The sequence below is a fragment of the Salvelinus fontinalis genome, chromosome 2, assembly GCF_029448725.1.
Source record: "Salvelinus fontinalis isolate EN_2023a chromosome 2, ASM2944872v1, whole genome shotgun sequence".
NCBI lineage: Eukaryota > Metazoa > Chordata > Actinopteri > Salmoniformes > Salmonidae > Salvelinus > Salvelinus fontinalis.
This window is the reverse complement of record NC_074666.1, coordinates 70976585-70998125: the sequence shown is the minus strand read 5'-3', so window position 1 is coordinate 70998125 and position 21541 is coordinate 70976585. Positions and strand designations below refer to the sequence as shown.

The window sequence follows — 21541 nt, the reverse complement described above, 5'->3', positions numbered from 1 at the left end:
ACAGAGTGGGAGAGACAGAGTGGGAGAGACAGAGTGGGAGAGACAGAGTGGGAGAGACAGAGTGGGAGAGACAGAGTGGGAGAGACAGAGTGGGAGAGACAGAGTGGGAGAGACTGAAGGTAGAGACAGAGTGGGAGAGACTGAGGGGGAGAGACTGAGGGGGACAGGAGGGAATAAATGAAGAGGTAGGGGTGAGGAAGCCGAGGGCCAGAGATAAGGGGTCATGAACGGAGACATTCCAGAGAGGCTGTACCACTTCACTGTACCGTTTACACCTTCTGTTTGCTGTGCATGTGACAAATACACGTGGATTTGATTTGATGTAGTGTATGTTTACTACATGTCCTCATGTGAATCCTAGACAAAGACGAGCAGGGCTAACGGACCGAATCGAGGTGGTCGGTCACATATGTGACTTAGTACACAATTTCTGGGGACCACTTTTGGCTCGAGAATTCTACTTTCAGAACTACTGGCTAAAAAGTATACAAAAATACTGGATAATCCCTTTAATGGAGATGTCCAACAGTAGACCCTGTGTGTGTGTGTGTGTGTGTGTGTGTGTGTGTGTGTGTGTGTGTGTGTGTGTGTGTGTGTGTGTGTGTGTGTGTGTGTGTGTGTGTGTGTGTGTGTGTGTGTGTGTGTGTGTGTGTGTGTGTGTGTGTGTGTGTGTGTGTGTGTGTGTGTGTGTGTGTGTGTGTGTGTGCATCCGAGTGAGCGTGTGTGTGCGAGCGCAAGAGCTTCTGTGTGTTTCTGTACAATGTGTGTGGGTGGACATGTGGACTGGTAAATTGGATGGTAGGAAAATAGTCCTTTGTTATGGCAGATATACATAGCCCACTGTAATAATGGTGGGTGGTGTGGTGGAAGTTTTGAAGAGAATAATCCTATGTGCTGCTACTGCTGTTAACATAGCTCAGAGCAGAGTTACTGTCCTTTACTGAAATTGCAGGCAGAGAAAACCTGGGTAAATATGAAATTCACATGTGTTGCTGTGGTTCCCACATGCTGGTCCCACAATGGAATAGTGGGTGGGTTTGGGTTGGGCCTCCAGCAGTATATTATTAATGTAATGTGGCTCTTTCACCTTTCTCTTCTCTCTCCTGACAGATCATTGCATATCAGCCCTATGGGAAATCAGTGGACTGGTGGGCTTATGGGGTTCTCCTCTACGAGATGCTAGCGGGACAGGTACGTGTAGTAGTATATTTGTCAGATGGAAGTCTATTGTTCAATAGATCAAATGTGGCCTCGTGTTATGTCCATAGTCCAAATTTCACAACATCTGTTGTGTGGATCCTGCTAGCCTATATGTATGGATCCTGCTAGCCTATATGTATGGATCCTGCTAGCCTATATGTATGGATCCTGCTAGCCTATATGTATGGCTCCTGCTAGCCTATATGTATGGCTCCTGCTAGCCTATATGTATGGGTCCTGCTAGCATATGTATGGCTCCTACTAGCCTATATGTATGGATCCTGCTAGCCTATATGTATGGCTCCTGCTAGCCTATATGTGTGGATCCTACTAGCCTATATGTGTGGATCCTACTAGCCCATATGTATGGATCCTACTAGCCTATATGTGTGGATCCTACTAGCCTATATGTATGGATCCTACTAGCCTATATGTGTGGATCCTACTAGCCTATATGTATGGATCCTACTAGCCTATATGTGTGGATCCTACTAGCCTATACAGTATGTATGGATCCTACTAGCCTATATGTGTGGATCCTACTAGCCTGTATGTATGGATCCTACCAGCCTATATGTATGGATCCTACTAGCCTATATGTATGGATCCTACTAGCCTATATGTGTGGATCCTACTAGCCTATACAGTATGTATGGATCCTACTAGCCTATATGTATGGATCCTACTAGCCTATATGTATGGGTCCTACTAGCCTATATGTATGGATCCTACTAGCCTATATGTATGGGTCCTACTAGCCTATATGTGTGGATCCTAATAGCCTATATGTATGGATCCTACCAGCCTATATGTATGGGTCCTACTAGCCTATATGTATGGATCCTACTAGCCTATATGTATGGGTCCTACTAGCCTATATGTATAGGTCATGCTGGTCTATATGTATGGGGATATCTGCACGCCTGAATCCCAAAGGAATAGGAAAGATTGGCACCATAACACTGAGTCTGTAGCAGGAGGTCCCCGTATTGCACCTCTTATGACACCGTTTCTTCAGAGACATACAGTACACTGGTGTCCTTGATTGGTGTCCTTGATGAATACCTGTGGATGCCATTTACTGACAATATGGTGTATTTAACTCATCTAAAACATAAACTACCCCATCCTGACCAGACCAGCCACCTCTGAGTCACACACACATACACACACACACACACACACACATACACACACACATACACACACACACACACACACACACAGGACAGTTTGTTAAAGTCTCTCCTAATGGTTTACAGGACTCTTAAGGCCCATTATTCTGTTAATTCAAGATGAGATGATTACCACACATATGCGCGCGCACACACACACACATACACACAACCGCACACACAATCAGTAGTCATTACCGAACACTTCTGAAATCTCCACTTCGTTACCACTTCAGTTGCCTGGCAATGGAAATGGTGTAGTGCTTTGATACACCTCTTGTCTGCTGAGTGGAGGTCATCTTGACATCTGTAATTTCCCTCTGTTAAATCTAACACAAGACAATACCCTTAATCAGAACAGAGAACTGAGCCCTTCAACTCAACCGAAGGGATGAAATGGTAAATCTCACCCATGTACTATGAACATTACGGTTTCCCCGACATGGTTAGGTCATCCGTGTATTGATGTCGGCCCTGATTATGGTCTTAGGTAGCTCAGTTTGTAAGATTGTGGAGCATGCAACACCAGCGTCATTGGTTCAATTCTGTCTTGGGACATTAATAATAACATGTATTCACTGTAAGTTCCATCCAGCAAGCCTGGATAAGAGCGTCTGCTAAATTAACAAATGTAACCCATGGTCATACTTAGAGACTTGAAGCAACCCTTTGAAATCCATAGACTCAGTCTCCTAGGTATGAAACCATACAGTATGTCTCCTGTTGGAATTGAACCCACATCCTTGGCGTTGTTTAAAAAAAGATATATTTCACCTTTATTTAACCAGGTAGGCAGGTTGAGAATAAGTTCTCATTTACAATTTGTCACGATCGTGTGGGGAATTGACGGACCAAAACGCAGCATTAGGAAAATAAGCCATCTTCTTTTTATTAAGAAGAAGGAGAACCGAAAACAAAACACTCTTACAAAACTAACAAACGACTGTGAAGCTATGAACGTAGTGCACATACATGCTACAAACGTATAACATAGACAATTACCCACATCAAACGAAAGCCTATGGTTACCTTAAATATGGCTCCCAATCAGAGACAACAGAAATCAGCTGTCTCTAATTGGGAACCCATTCAGGCAACCATAGACTCTCCTAGACAACTACACCAACATAGACACAGCTAGACACATACACTCAACACAAACCCATACACTACACCCAACACCCCCTTTACCATATAACCACCCAAAACCGATAAAACACAAACATTCCCCATGTCACACCCTGACCTAACTAAAATAATAAAGAAAACAAAGAATACTAAGGCCAGGGCGTGACACAATTGCGACCTGGCCAAGATAAAGCAAAGCAGTTCTACACATACAACAACACAGAGTTACACATGGAATAAACAAACATACAATCAATAATACAGTAGAAAGAGTCTACATATAGCATCTGCAAATGAGGTAGGATACGAGAGGTAAGGCAATAAATAGGCCATGGTGGCGAAGTAATTACAATATAGCAATTAAACACTGGAATGGTAGAATGTGCAGAAGATGAATGTGCAAGTAAAGATACTGGGGTGCAAAGGAGCAAGATAAATAAATAAATACAGTATGGGGATGAGGTAGATTGGATGGGCTATTTACAGATGGGCTATGTACAGGTGCAGTGATCTGTGAGCTGCTCTGACAGCTGGTGCTTAAAGCTAGTGAGGGAGGTAAGAGTCTCCAGCTTTAGTGATTTTTGTAGTTCGTTCCAGTCATTGGCAGCAGAGAACTGGAAGGAGAGGCGGCCAAAGGAAGAATTGGCTTTGGGGGTGACCAGCTGGAGCGCGTGCTATGGGTCGGTGCTGCTATGGTGACCAGTGAGCTGAGTTAAGACGGGGCTTTACCTAGCAGAGACTTGTAGATGACCTGGAGCCAGTGGGTTTGGCGACGAATATGAAGCGAGGGCCAGCCAACGAGAGCGTACAAGTCGCAGTGGTGGATCGAATATGGGGCTTTGGTGACAAAACGGATGGCACTGTGATAGACTGCATCCAATTTGTTGAGTAGAGTGTTGGAGGCTATTTTGTAAATGACATCGCCGAAGTCAAGGATCGGTAGGATGTTCAGTTTTACGAGGGTATGTTTAGTAGCATGAGTGAAGGATGCTTTGTTGCGAAATAGGAAGCCAATTATAATTTAATTTTGGATTGGAGATGTTTAATGTGAGTCTGGAAGGAGAGTTTACAGTCTAACCAGACACCTAGGAATTTGTAGTTGTCCACATATTCTAAGTCAAAACCATCCAGAGTAGTGATGCTGGATGGGCGGGCAGGTGCAAGCAGCGATCAGTTGAAGAGCATGCATTTAGTTTTACTTGCATTTAAAAGCAGTTGGAGGCCACGGAAGGAGAGCTGTATGACATTGAAGCTTGTCTTGAGGTTAGTTAACACAGTGTCCAATGAAGGGCCAGAGGTATACAGAATGGTATCGTCTGCGTAGAGGTGGATCAAAGAATCACCAGCAGCAAGAGCGACATCATTGATGTATACAAAGAGTCGGCCCGAGAATTGAACCCTGTGGTACCCCCATAGAGACTTCCAGAGGTCCGGACAACAGGCCCTCCGTTTTGACACACTGAACTCTATCAGAGAAGTAGTTGGTGAACCAGGCGAGGCAATCATTTGAGAAACCAATGCTGTTGAGTCTGCCAATAAGAATGTTGTGATTGACAGAGTCGAAAGCCTTGGCCAGGTCAAGGAATACGGCTGCACAGTAATGCCTCTTATCGATGGTGGTTATGATATCGTTTAGGACTTTGAGCATGGCTGAGGTGCACCCATGACCAGCTCTGAAATCAGATTGCATAGCGGAGAAGGTACGGTGGGATTCGAAATGGTCGGTAATCTGTTTGCTAACTTGTCTTTCGAAGACCTTAGAAAGGCAGGGTAGAATAGATATAGGTCTGTAGCAGTTTGGGTCTAGAGTGTCTCCCCCTTTGAAGAGGGGGATAACCGCAGCAGCCTTCCAATCTATGGGAATCTCAGACGATACGAAAGAGAGGTTGAACAGGCTAGTAATAGGGGTTGCAACAATTTCGGCAGATAGTTTTAGAAAGAGAGAGTCCAGATTGTCTAGCCCGGCTGATATGTAGGGGTCCAGATTAAAAGAGCTATATCTCTTGGTTCCTGGTTCTACATTTTTTGAATGGGGCATGCTTATTTAAGATGGTGAGGAAGGCACTTTTAAAGAATAACCAGGCATCCTCTACTGACGGGATGAGGTCAATCTCCTTCCAGGATACCCGGGCCAGGTCGATTTTGAAAGGCCTGCTCGCTGAAGTGTTTTAGGGAGCGTTTGACAGTGATGAGGGGTGGTAGTTTGACCACAGACCCATTGCGGATGCAGGCAATGAGGCAGTGATTGCTGAGATCTTGGTTGAAAACAGCAGAGGTGTATTTGGAGGGCAAGTTGGTTAGGATGATATCTATGAGGGCTCCCGTGTTTACTGATTTTGGGTTGTATCTGGTGAGTTCATTGATAATTTGTGTGAGATTGAGGGCATCGAGCTTAGATTGTAGGATGGCCGGGGTGTTAAGCATGTCACAGTTTAGGTCACCTAGCAGCACGAGCTCTGAAGATAGATGGGGGCAATCAATTCACATATGGAGTCCATGACACAGCTGGGGGCAGAGGGTGGTCTATAGCAAGGGGCAACGGTAAGAGACTTATTTCTGGAAAGGGGGATTTTTACAAGTAGCAGCTCGAATTGTTTGGGTACAGACCCGGATAGTAAGACAGAACTCTGCAGGCTATCTCTGCAGGAGATTGCATCACCCCCCCCCCCCCCCCCCCCCCCCCTTTGGCAGTTCTATCTTGTCGGAAAATGATATAGTTACAGATGGAAATTTCAGGATTTTGGTGGTCTTCCTAAGCCAGGATTCAGACACGGCTAGGACATCCGGGTTGGCAGAGTGTGCTAAAGGTGTTGTTGTCACAATAGCACTCAATAACAGGGCAAAGCATGTCATTGCATTCTGATGGGACAATCTGAACAGATCAGTAGAGAACTATGGCATCTATTGCCAATATGAACCCACTGTACACCAATGACTTCTATGACAGATGAAAGACTACACAGAGGAACATTAAAGGAACTCACACACACACACAGAGAAATTAGATCCACAGGTTGGTTCTGAGTGGCTGCTGGGATTTTAGGGCTCAGTTCCCACCTGTCCTCTGTTTTATTCCACCTCAGAGTGGTGGCTAGTCCGGTCCCTCTTTGTATCGTAAACACAAAGCTGTGGTATCACGCTGTTTAAGATCACAAAGACAAGGGGATTGACAGAAGACATGATTGGTCACATTTATTTGGCTATTTGTCCTTTTTAAAGATATACTGTAAGTATACCATAAGCACTGCATGTACAGTAAACTTATTTTCATATCTTATCCACTATAACCATGTTGCTACAAATGTGGAACTTCAGTAAGCAAATTGCAGTAACATATGGACCCTCACTCGTGTGTACATTTTGGTTGTCAACTGTATCAATGAATAAGGTGTGTATGTTGTTTCCCTGAAGCCGCCGTTCGATGGAGAGGATGAAGATGAGTTGTTCCAGTCCATCATGGAGCACAACGTGTCCTACCCCAAGTCTATGTCTAAGGAGGCTGTCGTCATCTGCAAGGGAGTAAGTAGCTGGGAGATATGGATTGTATCTCTCCTACAGTAACACACTGGGAGATATGGGTTGTATCTCTCCTACAGTAACACACTGGGAGATATGGGTTGTATCTCTCCTACAGTAACTCACTGGGAGATATGGGTTGTATCTCTCCTACAGTAACACACTGGGAGATATGGGTTGTATCTCTCCTACAGTAACACACTGGGAGATATGGGTTGTATCTCTCCTACAGTAACTCACTGGGAGATATGGGTTGTATCTCTCCTACAGTAACACACTGGGATATATGGGGTTGTATCTCTCCTACAGTAACACACTGGGATATATGGCGTTGTATCTCTCCTACAGTAACTCACTGGGATATGGGGTTGTATCTCTCCTACAGTAACTCACTGGGAGATATGGGTTGTATCTCTCCTACAGTAACTCACTGGGATATGGGGTTGTATCTCTCCTACAGTAACTCACTGGGATATATTGCGTTGTATCTCTCCTACAGTAACTCACTGGGAGATATGGGTTGTATCTCTCCTACAGTAACTCACTGGGAGATATGGGGTTGTATCTCTCCTACAGTAACTCACTGGGAGATATGGGTTGTATCTCTCCTACAGTAACTCACTGGGATATATGGGTTGTATCTCTCCTACAGTAACTCACTGGGAGATATGAGTTGTATCTCTCCTACAGTAACTCACTGGGAGATATGGGGTTGTATCTCTCCTACAGTAACCCACTGGGAGATATGGGTTGTATCTCTCCTACAGTAACTCACTGGGAGATATGGGTTGTATCTCTCCTACAGTAACACACTGGGAGATATGGGTTGTATCTCTCCTACAGTAACTCACTGGGAGATATGGGTTGTATCTCTCCTACAGTAACACACTGGGATATATTGCGTTGTATCTCTCCTACAGTAACTCACTGGGAGATATGGGGTTGTATCTCTCCTACAGTAACTCACTGGGAGATATGGGGTTGTGTCTCTCCTACAGTAACTCACTGGGAGATATGGGGTTGTATCTCTCCTACAGTAACTCACTGGGAGATATGGGGTTGTATCTCTCCTACAGTAACTCACTGGGAGATATGGGGTTGTGTCTCTCCTACAGTAACTCACTGGGAGATATGGGGTTGTATCTCTCCTACAGTAACTCACTGGGAGATATGGGTTGTATCTCTCCTACAGTAACTCACTAGGAGATATGGGGTCATCATTTTAAATGGGCATTGATGACCCTATACATAGGTTGTTCAACTCATGTACAAAGCATTTGACACAATGCTTGTGAGGCAACACATATATATTTGTGACACTACACAACGGTGCCAATGTGATTTGGAACTGGATGGCGTGCTCCAACTGAAAAACAGAATGATATACAATACGTAGGGCTGGGTGCTGTCCAGTAGGCTTTTATTTCAACTTGAAATCGACAACATGGACACAACTCGCAATAATTGGTTTTATTCCCTAACATTCAACAAGGATGCTTATCATATGACTATATTCCATTGAGTTGAAGCAAAGATTTGTTTCTGAACTATTTAATACTGAGTCCTGTTCTAATCTAATGAGCATCTGATTCTCTCTAGGGGTCTGCTTCAGGGATGGGCAACTTGGATAGGGGTGGGGGCCACAAAAAATCTGAACTCATCATGATCACGGATCTGCATAACCACATCATAAACCACTCATGCAGTCAGAGCCGGCCCCAGCCTTTTGGGACCCTACGTGAAATTTTGTTGCCCCCCCCAACAAAGTTTTGCCATGGAACGTAGAGAAAAGTTTTGAAAGACTCGTGCCACATTCTTAACGTTATAATCAAAAAGTTTTGCCATGGATTATAACGATTAATCGAAAAGTTTTGCCATGGAACGTAGAGAAAAGTTTTGCCATGGAACGTAGAGAAAGGTTTTGCCATGGAACGTAGAAAAAAGTTTAGCCATGGAACGTAGAGAAAAGTTTAGCCATGGAACGTAGAGAAAAGTTTAGCCATGGAACGTAGAGAAAAGTTTTGCCATGGAACGTAGAGAAAGGTTTTGCCATGGAACGTAGAGAAAAGTTTTGCTGCATTTCTACACATTTCCCCATGGGGCGGAGAGAAGTTTTAGCAATTTTATAACTCATTTCATGCAATTCAACAAAAATTGGTAGTGGGTGGAGAGAAAAAAAATGTGCAGTTTTACAGCTATTATCCTGTAATTCTACACATTTTGCCATAGGGTGATGAGAAATGTTTTCAGTAATAAAAATGAATAAGGGCCCCCGGTCGGTAATTTGACCATGATTACTACACGTTAATATAGCTGGCTAGACTAACTTACCGATCTAATTTCTTTGCTGACATGGCTAATTGAGTGACTGTCAGTGACTGACATGACAAGAAAAAAACTGCTGATGCACAAACACATTTCAAAATTGCACCTTTTTTATTCTACAATTGTAACTATCAACAGTAAATTGAGATCCTGACTAAGTTCCTACAAAAGCGGACCACCAGTTGCCCATCCCTGGTCTCCTTGGTATCAAAGTCACACAGTCTTCCTCTTCTTTCTGTGGATGGCCATGCATATATACACTATCGTTCAAAGGTTTGGGGTCACTTAGTAATGTCCTTATTTTTGAAAGAAAAGCACATTTTTGTCCATTAAATAACATCAAATTGATCAGAAATACAGTGTAGATATTGTTAATGTTGTAAATGACTATTGTAGTTGGAAACTGCAGATTTTTTTATGGAATATCTACATGGGCGTACAGAGGCCCATTATCAGCAACCGTCACTCCTGTGTTCCAATGGCACGTTGTGTTAGCTAATCCAAGTTTATCATTTTAAAAGGCTAATTGATCATTAGAAACCCCTTTTGCAATTCTGTTAGCACAGCTGAAAACTGTTGTTCAGTTTTCACAAAACAGCGCAAACTGGCTCTAACCAGAATAGAAAGAGGAGTGGGAGACCCCGGTGCACAACTGAGCAAGAAGACAAGTACATTAGAGTGTCTAGTTTGAGAAACAGACGCCTCACAAGTCCTCAACTGGCAGCTTCATGAAATAGTACCCGCAAAACACCAGTCTCAACATCAACAGTGAAGAGGCAACTCTGGGATGCTGGCCTTCTAGGCAGAGTGAAGAGTCCAGTGTCTGTGTTCTTTTGCACATCTTAATCTTTTTTTTAAATTGGCCAGTCTGAGATATTGCTTTTTCTTTGCAACTCTTTGAGGACTTTGAGGTGTCTGTTTCTCAAACTAGTCACTCTAATGTACTTGTCCTCTTGCTCAGTTGCACCAGGGCTTCCCACTCCACTTTCTATTCTGGTTAGAGGCATTTTGCACTGTTCTGTGAAGGGAGTAGTACACAGCGTTGTACGAGATCTTCAGTTTCTTGGCAATTTCTCAGATGGAATAACTTTCATTTCTCAGAACAAGAATAGACTGACGAGTTTCAGAAGAAAGTGCTTTGTTTCTGGACATTTTGAGCCTGTAATCGAATCCACAAATGCTGATACTCAACTAGTCTAAAGAAGTTTTATTGCTTGTTTAATTAGTACAACAGTTTTCAGCTGTGCTAACATAACTGCAAAAGGGGTTTCTAATGATCAATTAGCCTTTTAAAATGATAAACTTGCATTAGCTAACACAATGTGCCATTGGAACACAGATGGTTGCTGATAATGGGCCTATGTAGATATTCCATAAAAAAATCGGTGCTAAATACATATTATCGATAAAAAATCTGCCGTTTCCAACTACATTAGCCATTTACAACATTAAAAATGTCTACACTGTATTTCTGATCTATTTTATTTTATTTTAATGGACAAAAATGTGTTTTTCTTTCAAAAACAAGAACATTTCTAAGAGTCCCAAACTTTTGAACAGTAGTGTACAATTGAAATTTGAAATTTGCAGCAATTTACACACAGAAGAGATTCAATTTAGATATTCTGGTGGGAAGATCAAGTCTTTTAATAATGTTTTTGGTTCAGTTACTTAGGGATGATGTCACCCGCTGTCCATGCTCCTGAACATATACAGTAATTCATCATCTGATGCTATTGTCGTCGTGACAACAGAGGCGTGTCTCCTCGACCCTTCTCTCCTCCAACCTTTACATCTATATGATCTATGAAATCATTAGTAAATGAGACAATTTGGAGTTTAATAAAATAGGCGCTAAATACATATTATCGATAACCATCATTTGCAATCTTCTCCCCTTTCTATTTTTAGGCTGGATTCTGAATAATGAAAATATGGATAAAAAATAAGGTTATTAAGGAAGGCTATTGGAAAGGGAAATATAGAGTGGCTTTTAGAGTTGAAGGGAAGCTACACAATAGACCACCAGTAATAAAGAACTGCTGTTGTCAAGGCTATACAATTGTAGCTTCTATAATGGGTTAATGCTCAGTTATGGGCTTCTCTCTCTCTTTCTCTCTATATCTCTCTCTTTCTCTCTCTCACTCCCTCCCTCTCTCTCCCTCCCCCCATCACTTTACTTCCCCCACCCTCCAGTTCATGACCAAGCACCCGTCAAAGCGTCTGGGCTGTGGTCTGGAGGGCGAGAGGGACATCCGGGAGCAGGCCTTCTTCAGACGGATCGACTGGGTCCGCCTCGCCAACAGAGAGATCCAACCGCCATTCAAGCCTAAAACGGTGTGTATGTGTGCATGCGTGTGTGAGTTACCCAGCTAGAAGGGTCATTTCAGAAGTTATTGGAAGTCTATGATTAGATGAAAGAGACCCTTTTATCCACATGCACAGACTGCTATCATAACAAGTCTCTTTAAAGGGGAAATCTTCAGTTCAAACAATAACAAAGCGTCACCCCGCCACTGATAGCTACAGTAAGTGATGGGGCTGGAGAAATGTATCCACTCTCAAATTCATAGACAAAGCTATGGATAGAAAGACTGACCATCCATCATATCAAAATTACAGTTTTAACCATGTTTTAAGGTGATACAGTGTTTGTTTACAATGATTTTGTTTATAAACAAAGGAGTTAAACAAGCTTATATTTTGAGTTCTGATGGAGTAAAAACATTTAACTAAGCTCTTGAGGGTTTTATAAGTTATATTCCTCTAGAATCAATGGGGAAATATCATGAAATGAAAAGTCAAAAAGTGGATGTAGCAAACACGTATTGGCACTTTAACCTTTTAATGCAGTGGGCTAAATCAGGGTCACACAGAGTGTTTCTTGGTAGTCTAAAATAAATCTACTTTGAAAGAAAAGTATACACCTCCCACACATGGTTATGGTCTTTAAAAAATAAGACACCTGTACCATGTCAGATATGGAGTTGAAATGTATTCAATCTTTAGTTTAAATCCCAATATTACACTTTATATACATCACAGGAGCCTGAAATATAACAAAACCGTTTGACATAGAAACACAACATTTTCTGCATTTAAAAAAAATATATGTCTAAAAAATATGAATAACATTCCACCCATGAGGCCACTAGAGGGCGATTTGGTCATTTGACTGCAGGAAAGGGCTGGAGAGCACCACTCACCACTGATGCACAACATCACAGCCACACACTTCAGGTGCACTATCACTCATAAGGTTTGTATCATATTTCTAAAGAGTTGTAAAACTATTTTGAAAAGTTTTAGATAGTCTGTTTCCATAACTAAATTGGCCACTACAGAAATGTAGGCATCACTTAGTGTGTGTGTGTGTGTGTGTGTGTGTGTGTGTGTGTGTGTGTGTGTGTGTGTGTGTGTGTGTGTGTGTGTGTGTGTGTGTGTGTGTGTGTGTGTGTGTGTGTGTGTGTGTGTGTGTGTGTGTTCGTCTGTGTGTTCGTGCATGTGTTCGTGCCTGTGTGTGTCTCTCTGATTCATCTCCTACCCTGTGTGGTTCTGAGAGCATGCAGCCATATGTCACTGTGGGAGGTTAAAAGACTGCTAGAGCACAGCTGCAGCCACCATCTACCCTCCTCCATCCCTCCTCCATCCATCCCACCATCCTCCTTTGCCACCCTTCCTATTGCTAAACACACTCTCACAACCAGGCGTGGGGGCTTTGTGACTAAACCCACACCCCAACCCCTACCCACCCCTCTCTCCCTCCATCCCACCTCTCTCCATCACAACCCCTTCTTTTCCTACAAACACACTTCCCGTGGGGCGTGGGGGCTTTGTGACCGAACCCTCCTACAGAGGTTTAAGAATACATAGGTTTAAAAATAGCCCTCTAAAAGCCTCCTAGCCCTCACACCATATCCACCGCATTGGTACATGGCGGATGTATCCGTGTGGGTTCACATACAAACAGAGCTAATTCTGGTCTCCATTTATTCTGGAGGTATCGTGAGGTACAGTATACAGTAGTAATGAGATCCTTCTGGAGGTATCGTGAGGTACAGTATACTGTCATAATGAGATCCTTCTGGAGGTATCGTGAGGTACAGTATACTGTCATAATGAGATCATTCTGGAGGTATCGTGAGGTACAGTATACTGTCATAATGAGATCATTCTGGAGGTATCGTGAGGTACAGTATACTGTCATAATGAGATCATTCTGGAGGTATCGTGAGGTACAGTATACTGTCATAATGAGATCATTCTGGAGGTATCGTGAGGTACAGTATACAGTAGTAATGAGATCCTTCTGGAGGTATCATGAGGTACAGTATACAGTAGTAATGAGTTCCTTCTGGAGGTATCGTGAGGTACAGTATACTGTCATAATGAGATCATTCTGGAGGTATCGTGAGGTACAGTATACTGTCATAATGAGATAATTCTGGAGGTATCGTGAGGTACAGCATACTGTCATAATGAGATCATTCTGGAGGTATCGTGAGGTACAGTATACAGTAGTAATGAGATCCTTCTGGAGGTATCGTGAGGTACAGTATACTGTCATAATGAGATCCTTCTGGAGGTATCGTGAGGTACAGCATACTGTCATAATGAGATCCTTCTGGAGGTATCGTGAGGTACAGTATACTGTCATAATGAGATCCTTCTGGAGGTATCGTGAGGTACAGTATACTGTCATAATGAGATCCTTCTGGAGGTATCGTGAGGTACAGTATACAGTAGTAATGAGATCCTTCTGGAGGTATCGTGAGGTACAGCATACTGTCATAATGAGATCCTTCTGGAGGTATCGTGAGGTACAGTATACTGTCATAATGAGATCCTTCTGGAGGTATCGTGAGGTACAGTATACTGTCATAATGAGATCCTTCTGGAGGTATCGTGAGGTACAGTATACTGTCATAATGAGATCCTTCTGGAGGTATCGTGAGGTACAGTATACTGTAGTAATGAGATCCTTCTGGAGGTATCGTGAGGTACAGTATACTGTTGTAATGAGATCATTCTGGAGGTATCGTGAGGTACAGTATACTGTCATAATGAGATCCTTCTGGAGGTATCGTGAGGTACAGTATACTGTCATAATGAGATCCTTCTGGAGGTATCGTGAGGTACAGTATACTGTCATAATGAGATCCTTCTGGAGGTATCGTGAGGTACAGTATACTGTTGTAATGAGATCCTTCTGGAGGTATCGTGAGGTACAGTATACTGTCATAATGAGATCCTTCTGGAGGTATCGTGAGGTACAGTATACAGTAGTAATGAGATCCTTCTGGAGGTATCGTGAGGTACAGTATACTGTCATAATGAGATCCTTCTGGAGGTATCGTGAGGTACAGTATACTGTCATAATGAGATCCTTCTGGAGGTATCGTGAGGTACAGTATACTGTCATAATGAGATCCTTCTGGAGGTATCGTGAGGTACAGTATACAGTAGTAATGAGATCCTTCTGGAGGTATCGTGAGGTACAGTATACTGTTGTAATGAGATCCTTCTGGAGGTATCGTGAGGTACAGTATACTGTTGTAATGAGATCATTCACCCACAAAAAGTGACAGCTAGACATCCTCTTGCTGTGGGCAACTTAATGTACTTCCCTTTACCGCCTAATATCAGCCATGTCTCTGTCTCTCCCTCTACCTCCCACCTCTCTCTCACACACACACACACAGGGTGGCAAAGGAGCAGAAAACTTTGACAAGTTCTTCACACGCACCCAGCCCATGTTGACCCCTCCAGACCAGCTAGTCATCGCCAACATTGACCAGAGCGACTTCGCTGGATTCTCCTACATCAACCCACAGTTCATCCACCCTTCCCTCCTTCACAGTGTGGTATGAGGGAATAGATCAGGGAGAGGAGGAAGAGAGAGAGAGAGGGTGGTGAGAGAGCAAGAGAGAGAGAGAGAAGAGAGAGGGGAGAAGAGAGCCATGTGGACTGGGACTGGGACAGCAACCCTCCAGATTGACCACCTATTGTCCCTTTGTCAAAGGGACTAATATTATCTTCATGTGTTCTCTGGACTTCAGTCGGCGACATTCTGTAAACAAGCTGTCCACGAACGATCTCAATTGGAATTTGTCTGATGCGATGGAGGGGGTAAGGGTGGGGGGAGGGGTTGGTGTACAGGGGAGTATGTCTAAGTTTATCTGGTGATCGAGCGCAGTAATCATGGATACATTGATTTGAGAAGTAGGCCTGCTACAGTACAGTGAGCGTTGACATGAATTGCACACTGTTACCATGGGGAACCATTTAGCTCTGCAACCTACTGGCCTAACATTCAGGAATGGGTTCCATGTTTTCCACAGTTCCAGAACCTCCTACTTGCTCTAGAACCTAGAACCAAACCCTACAGTACCTTCCTGTCCGGAAGTTGTCTGTGGGACTGCATACAGTATCTCATGATTCCTCAGTGTGTTGCTATGGATAGAAAGAGAGCACTCCCTCCCTATGAAGCATGATGGAACATACCCTCCTGTCCCTGCCTTTCCTCTCTCTACTGTACCTACTGTACTGTACTGCCATTTCTACACAGTCTGCTACACCACATTCTAGATTATATTTATATACCTACAGAGAAGAGAGGTCTATTGTCTACTGTTACACGAGTGCCAAAATAGAGGTGAAAAAATCATTTTATTCCAGTACATATCTATATAAACATATACTATCTACAGCGTCCGTTTCTTACGAAATTCCTATAGTCAACTATGATGTCTTTCCTTGTGGCAAAGCCGTTAACCCTTCCGATGGTGTCAGCGCGCTAAACTAAGCTCAACACCGTGTTTCTCTGACAGTTTTATTAATATACTCCAAACCGTTACCAAACGTTTACAAACCGTTATCAAACGTTTACAAAACGTTACTAAAAGGTAACCCACCAAGTATAGCTGTGTCTAACCTAGTATGTTACTAAAGAACAGCTTTTTGGTCGGTATTAACAGTTGACTGATGAAACAATGATGAACATTTTAGATGGTGTCCAATTGTATTTTTGGTGAAAGCACTGATACCAATATTCTCAGAGTTATTTAGGAGAATTTATGAGCAAGACTGAATTGAGGATATGGTTCTGTTCATGAGGTTTGCGACAACATGTAACTTGGTATTCCGGACTTCTATTTATGGGGAAAAATGTTGAATGAGGTTCATGAGAAGACGATGTTTTGATTTGACTAGTGAAAATGCTCTTTCCATATGCACCATGCAGTTCTCTGTTGCATGCTCATTTCCTGATTATGAATAAGCGCTAGAGGACTTTCTAGGGGATGCAGCACACGTCTGATATGTATCATTGTAAAACCAAGTATTAGGATATTTGTTGATTAATTAATTGTTGTCTGTATGAAAGTCCTACCACACTGAAAAGTTGAATGAGATTCAGAGAATAGATTTTTTTTGTTAATTATTAAACATATTCCGTATGTTTCCCTCTATACTTTTCTGACCAGAGAGAACATTGTTTACCCTATTTGTCGACCATTTTGTAAAAATCGAAAGAGCTTTTTCAAAAAGAGAAATGACTCGCATATTTTATACCACAAACTGAATGTGCTTTTACTACCTTAGACGGGTTAAACATCTCTGTTTAGATGACTATCCCAAAAACACATGACGTTTGGCTGAATCTTTGGTAGCTTGTTATCAGCGAAACCTTGTAATATGTATTTTCTCTATTTATCCACAGTTTGTTTTTGACTATTTTAAAGGTAGGGTCAGCGAAATGACCTTGCACGAAAAGCACTGCAGATATTCCCATGAGCAAGACTCGAGACTTCACTCTCACAAAGTCACCCACAGTATCTGTACACGGGTTCCCTTCACGCTCTTACAACGTAGTAGCCACGTGACCAAAACTGCCTTGCACTCTCAGTGGGTTGCAGAGATTGACCCACTATGCAGTTTACTTTGTGCATCTTGGTCATATCGCTGACTCTACCTTTAATGTTTCACAGACAATATGCAGTATCTACAGCATGTGTGGCGCGTGGTCCCTGGTTGAATACACTCCTACTCCTAGCCTTGGTTTCTCTTCTATCAGAGGCAGAAGTGTGTTTTCTGGCTTTCACTGTGTGCATGTGAGGGTAAGGCCTGATCTAAGCATGAGAGAAGGCATGATGCATGTTAACACAGATCCCCAGGTGTACAGTAGGAAGTTCATGTGTCACCAAGCATCACAGTGAGACACACACCTGTCCCGCAAGCCCCTCCCATTACACTTCTCTCCTCTTTCTGTTCTCCTCTTCTCCATTTGTTTATTGGTTTGTCTTAGTGTTCAGTCTCCTGACTCAACCAAGTTCTAAATTCAGTCAGAAGTCACATCTAAGCCATGGACACAACGATTAGAATTTTCTGTCCCTTCTGTTTTGGTTGTGGTTATGTAGAAGTTCTTAAAGGGGCCAAACTGAGAACCTACATAATGAGAGATAAACACAGAGCAAGCACAGGAAGTTTGATCAGACACAACTGAACTGCCAAAGAATAAAGAAACTTTGGTCTATTGTTTAACACACCCTGACCACAAAGACACAGTTGTTTTGGTGTTTCAGCCTATTGCCAAATGTCTTGCATTTAGTCCGTTTCTGTTAGACAACGATATTTGTAGCATGTCCTTGAAATGTAGCTGTTCAATGGGGATGACTACTGAAATTATGTTAACATGTAACTTTGATTACAGTTTATTATTAAAGTGTCCCATCTGGACCAAATGGACCTATTCGAAATAAGGGGAACCATATGTTTACCCAACATTGCTGATGAGACAAACTGAGAAGTATTTCAATGAAGCTGAGTCAGGATCTTGTCTGTCCATCTAGATATTATGTTTTACTTCAAAGATGTGGAGGTTTCTACATGGAGAATATAGCACTCTCTATAGAACTTATCAGATACTAGTGGGAAAGAGAGGCCAACCATAGTTAGCCCTGTGAATGACGTCTCACATTGAGAATCTATGTCTAGTGAGTGGGCGGTGTTTGGGCTACTATAGACACAAAACCTCCATGCAGTATGTACTTTTAGGATGAACTACAATCACTTGCGGTCATTATTTGAATCACCGTGGCGATCATGGGACCACAACACAGGGATGTTTTGTATGCTTTATTTTCATTTCACTCTCCTTGATTTTATTTGTCAAGTTCTCCCATGTCCCTTTGCTAGCTGGGGTATAAAGGATACTGTGTATGAATAAACCAATGAAAACGCAATCTGCTTTATTTGTGTTGTTTTGCTTTCTGTAGCCTCCCAGGCTTCATATGTAGATTCACATGTTGGACGGTTGACTGTATCATTGTACTGTATATCACTATTGATATCCATGAGGAATCCCGCTTTGCCTCACACACTTCAAAGCTATTCTTGCTTGAAAGCAACGTAATCTCACCAATATCCAAATGCCACATTCAGTATTTTCTCACCGAACAACAGAAACGTCACAGCAATAACTTGTCCTTCTCCTCAGGATGACAAAAGGATGAATGTTGTCTGCCCTCTTCATATTAACCCTTCAAACGTGGCCTGCCAGATAGGAGCGTTTAGTGGTCTTGCACCCTCGGCCTGCACACAGACAAATTGGCAGCAATCAAAGCCTACTGAGCCCTCAGATGAATCAGCAGAGTCCTGCTGTTTGTTTTGTTTTGGGCTGGGGTTCGCCTCGTAATGTGTGTGTATGTCTGTTGTTTCTCCCACTCTCTGCCCCCCCCCCCCCCCCCCCCCCCCCCCGCCCCCCTCTCTCGCTATCTCTCTCCCCCCTCTCTCTATTTCTCTCTCTCTATTTCTCTCTGTCTGTCTAAGTGGACCACTCTGCATTCACAGCACACAGACCTGGCCCGGTACGTTGGCTCCTATTATATTCCAGTTGCTGAGCAAGTGAACCTGCTCATAAAGCCATAATAATGCAGAATACTTTTGGAATCTAATGGAAGTGAATCTAGATAAGATATGCCCTTGAGATATACCTCGTCGGTTATATAAGCTAATACTGAACACATGAGTAAACAGTTTGCTTCATGTAAAGCATTCAAAGGCCCCCTACACACTTAGATTGTACAACTTATTTACAACGCATTTGACACAATGGTTGTGATACAACAGATATTTTTCTGATACAATGGACAGTTTTGTCTGTTGCTTGTGTTGTTATTTTTGTACAGAAGAACTCTCTGTTGTATCACAACGATTGTGCCAAATGCATTTGGTATTCCTTGTACAACATGAGTGTGTACGGGGACAAGAAGACTAATGTTTTATCCCTTATGAGAACATGACTGTAGCAGACAACTTATCACTATGCACAATGACAGTCTTTGTTGGTACACTCTAAAAAATTAGGGGTTCAACAAGGGTTCTTCTAAGATCCTCAAAGTTCTTTGAAGAACATTAGTCTTCTTGGCACTGCAAATGGCCCACAAAAGGTTCTTCCAAGAACCCCATATAAGGTGGGGTTCATCGAGGAATCTCCTTAGTTGGTGGGGGTTCTTGCAGGAACCAAACTGCCCAACTAGAAACATTTGGATTTGAAGTTGAAAGGACAGCAGGTGCAGGCACTTAAAACTGAGAAATGTAAAGATCTCCTCAATTTAAGGTAATATTTGTCCCTTATATGATCTAAATGTATATTGTTTAATGATGATACCATCTATCTTTTCATATTTGTGAAAATCTTTCTAAAACAAAGACTGGACACAATTCAATGGATATCAATCAACAAAGAGGTAAGAATATGTAGGTTATAAGAATATGTTGAAGGCTAGCTGTATTGGGTGCAGATGACTGAACTGCTCAGCTTTGTGTCTGTGTCTGCAGGTATACAGACAGAGGAGGCATACAAAGGTATGTCAACTGGTATGTTATGCAGATCACATTGGCCATCCTCCTCCCTTACGTCTTCAATGAATAGCCCATAGGCCTCCATGGACAAGGTATGTATATGAAAACCATCATCAAAACGGGTTTTTTCATTCACATTCACCACAAAAACCAAGGTATTAATACTGTTGTGTGTTTTGTTCATCTTATGTATAATTACATTTTTTGGGATTCACAGATTTCACCCTCCCTACATCTCTGAATATAACAGGAAACCTGTTCGATCACCACTCACTGCAAAATCATTCTGGCTGTGGATACAGGGAACATCAACACACTAGCATCAACACACCAGAGGAAAGACCCATTGGACATGGGTCTCTGCTGGGAGTTTACCTCATAATATAATTTTTTGTATTCTACTTTGCCACTAAAATCATAATAAACTGAGAACAAAAATATTGTGTTATTGTTATGCATATTATTATCATCAACCATAATAATACCAGGGGGGGGGGGGGGGGGGGGGGGTTAAAACATGAACCCCAAAAAGTTATTCAAAAGTTTATTTGATGATTCATTAAAAGGGGTTCTTTTAAAGGGCTCTTCGAAGAACTTCTAGAGGTTCCCCCATAATTTCAATTTGAAGAACCCCTGAGGGTACTCCAGGAACCTTTTCTTTTTAGAGTGTATGTGTTTCTTATGTTTACAGAGATTTAAAAGTAATGTCCGATTGAGCTGACATATGAAGTGTTTACCGTCAATGAAGTCTCCGTGAACACGGGAACATTGCCTTTAAATTTAAATCGAGCTGTAACATGGATTTTCTGCGATACTTCTGCCATACTCATTGAATCCAGCCCAAAGCATTCTCTCTCATCTGTCTTTCGTTCATGTCAGGAGCTGGCCTTGGTGCTGAAGTCCCAGGGGCCCGGGACTGTTTCTAGACAAGACAGAATAAAGGCACAGTGATTATGATGCCTTTGTATCAGCTGTTTTGCTGCGGCTTATTTTGTATTTTTCCACTGGTGAGAAATTATTTTCTGCTCACTCTATCAGAAATGTGTGACATGTTTTCACAAAATAAGAGGAAATGTTTCAGATGTATTTTTAGGATACTTTGAGGAATTGCACATTTGGGCCATAAATAACATATCAATACGATCTCTCTCAGGCAATCTAGGGAAATCCAGAGGTAGACTTTATCATTATTGATGATGTCAAAAGGTTGTAAATATACAGTAAGCCATAAGTGCATCTATCATTGGTGACTGAACACCTTTAGGTGGTGAGATTTTGGGAAAAAGTGTAAGACTGTATGTAACCTGATGAAATAGTTTGTTTTGGTTCGTGCT

The 21541-nt window shown here is 42.3% G+C and overlaps 1 protein-coding gene across 1 annotated transcript in view; it reads left to right on the top strand.

Annotated features, from left to right (window-relative positions):
• prkcab (protein kinase C, alpha, b) overlaps positions 1–18586 on the top strand; it is a 314729-nt gene extending 296143 nt beyond the window's left edge. The window contains exons 14-17 of the mRNA XM_055884310.1: positions 1111–1191; positions 6915–7022; positions 11541–11681; positions 15047–18586. Of these exons, the coding sequence (XP_055740285.1) occupies positions 1111–1191; positions 6915–7022; positions 11541–11681; positions 15047–15214 (498 nt within the window). The 3' untranslated portion in view covers positions 15215–18586. The remainder of the gene's footprint in view (positions 1–1110; positions 1192–6914; positions 7023–11540; positions 11682–15046) is intronic.
• The last annotated feature ends 2955 nt before the right edge of the window (positions 18587–21541 follow it).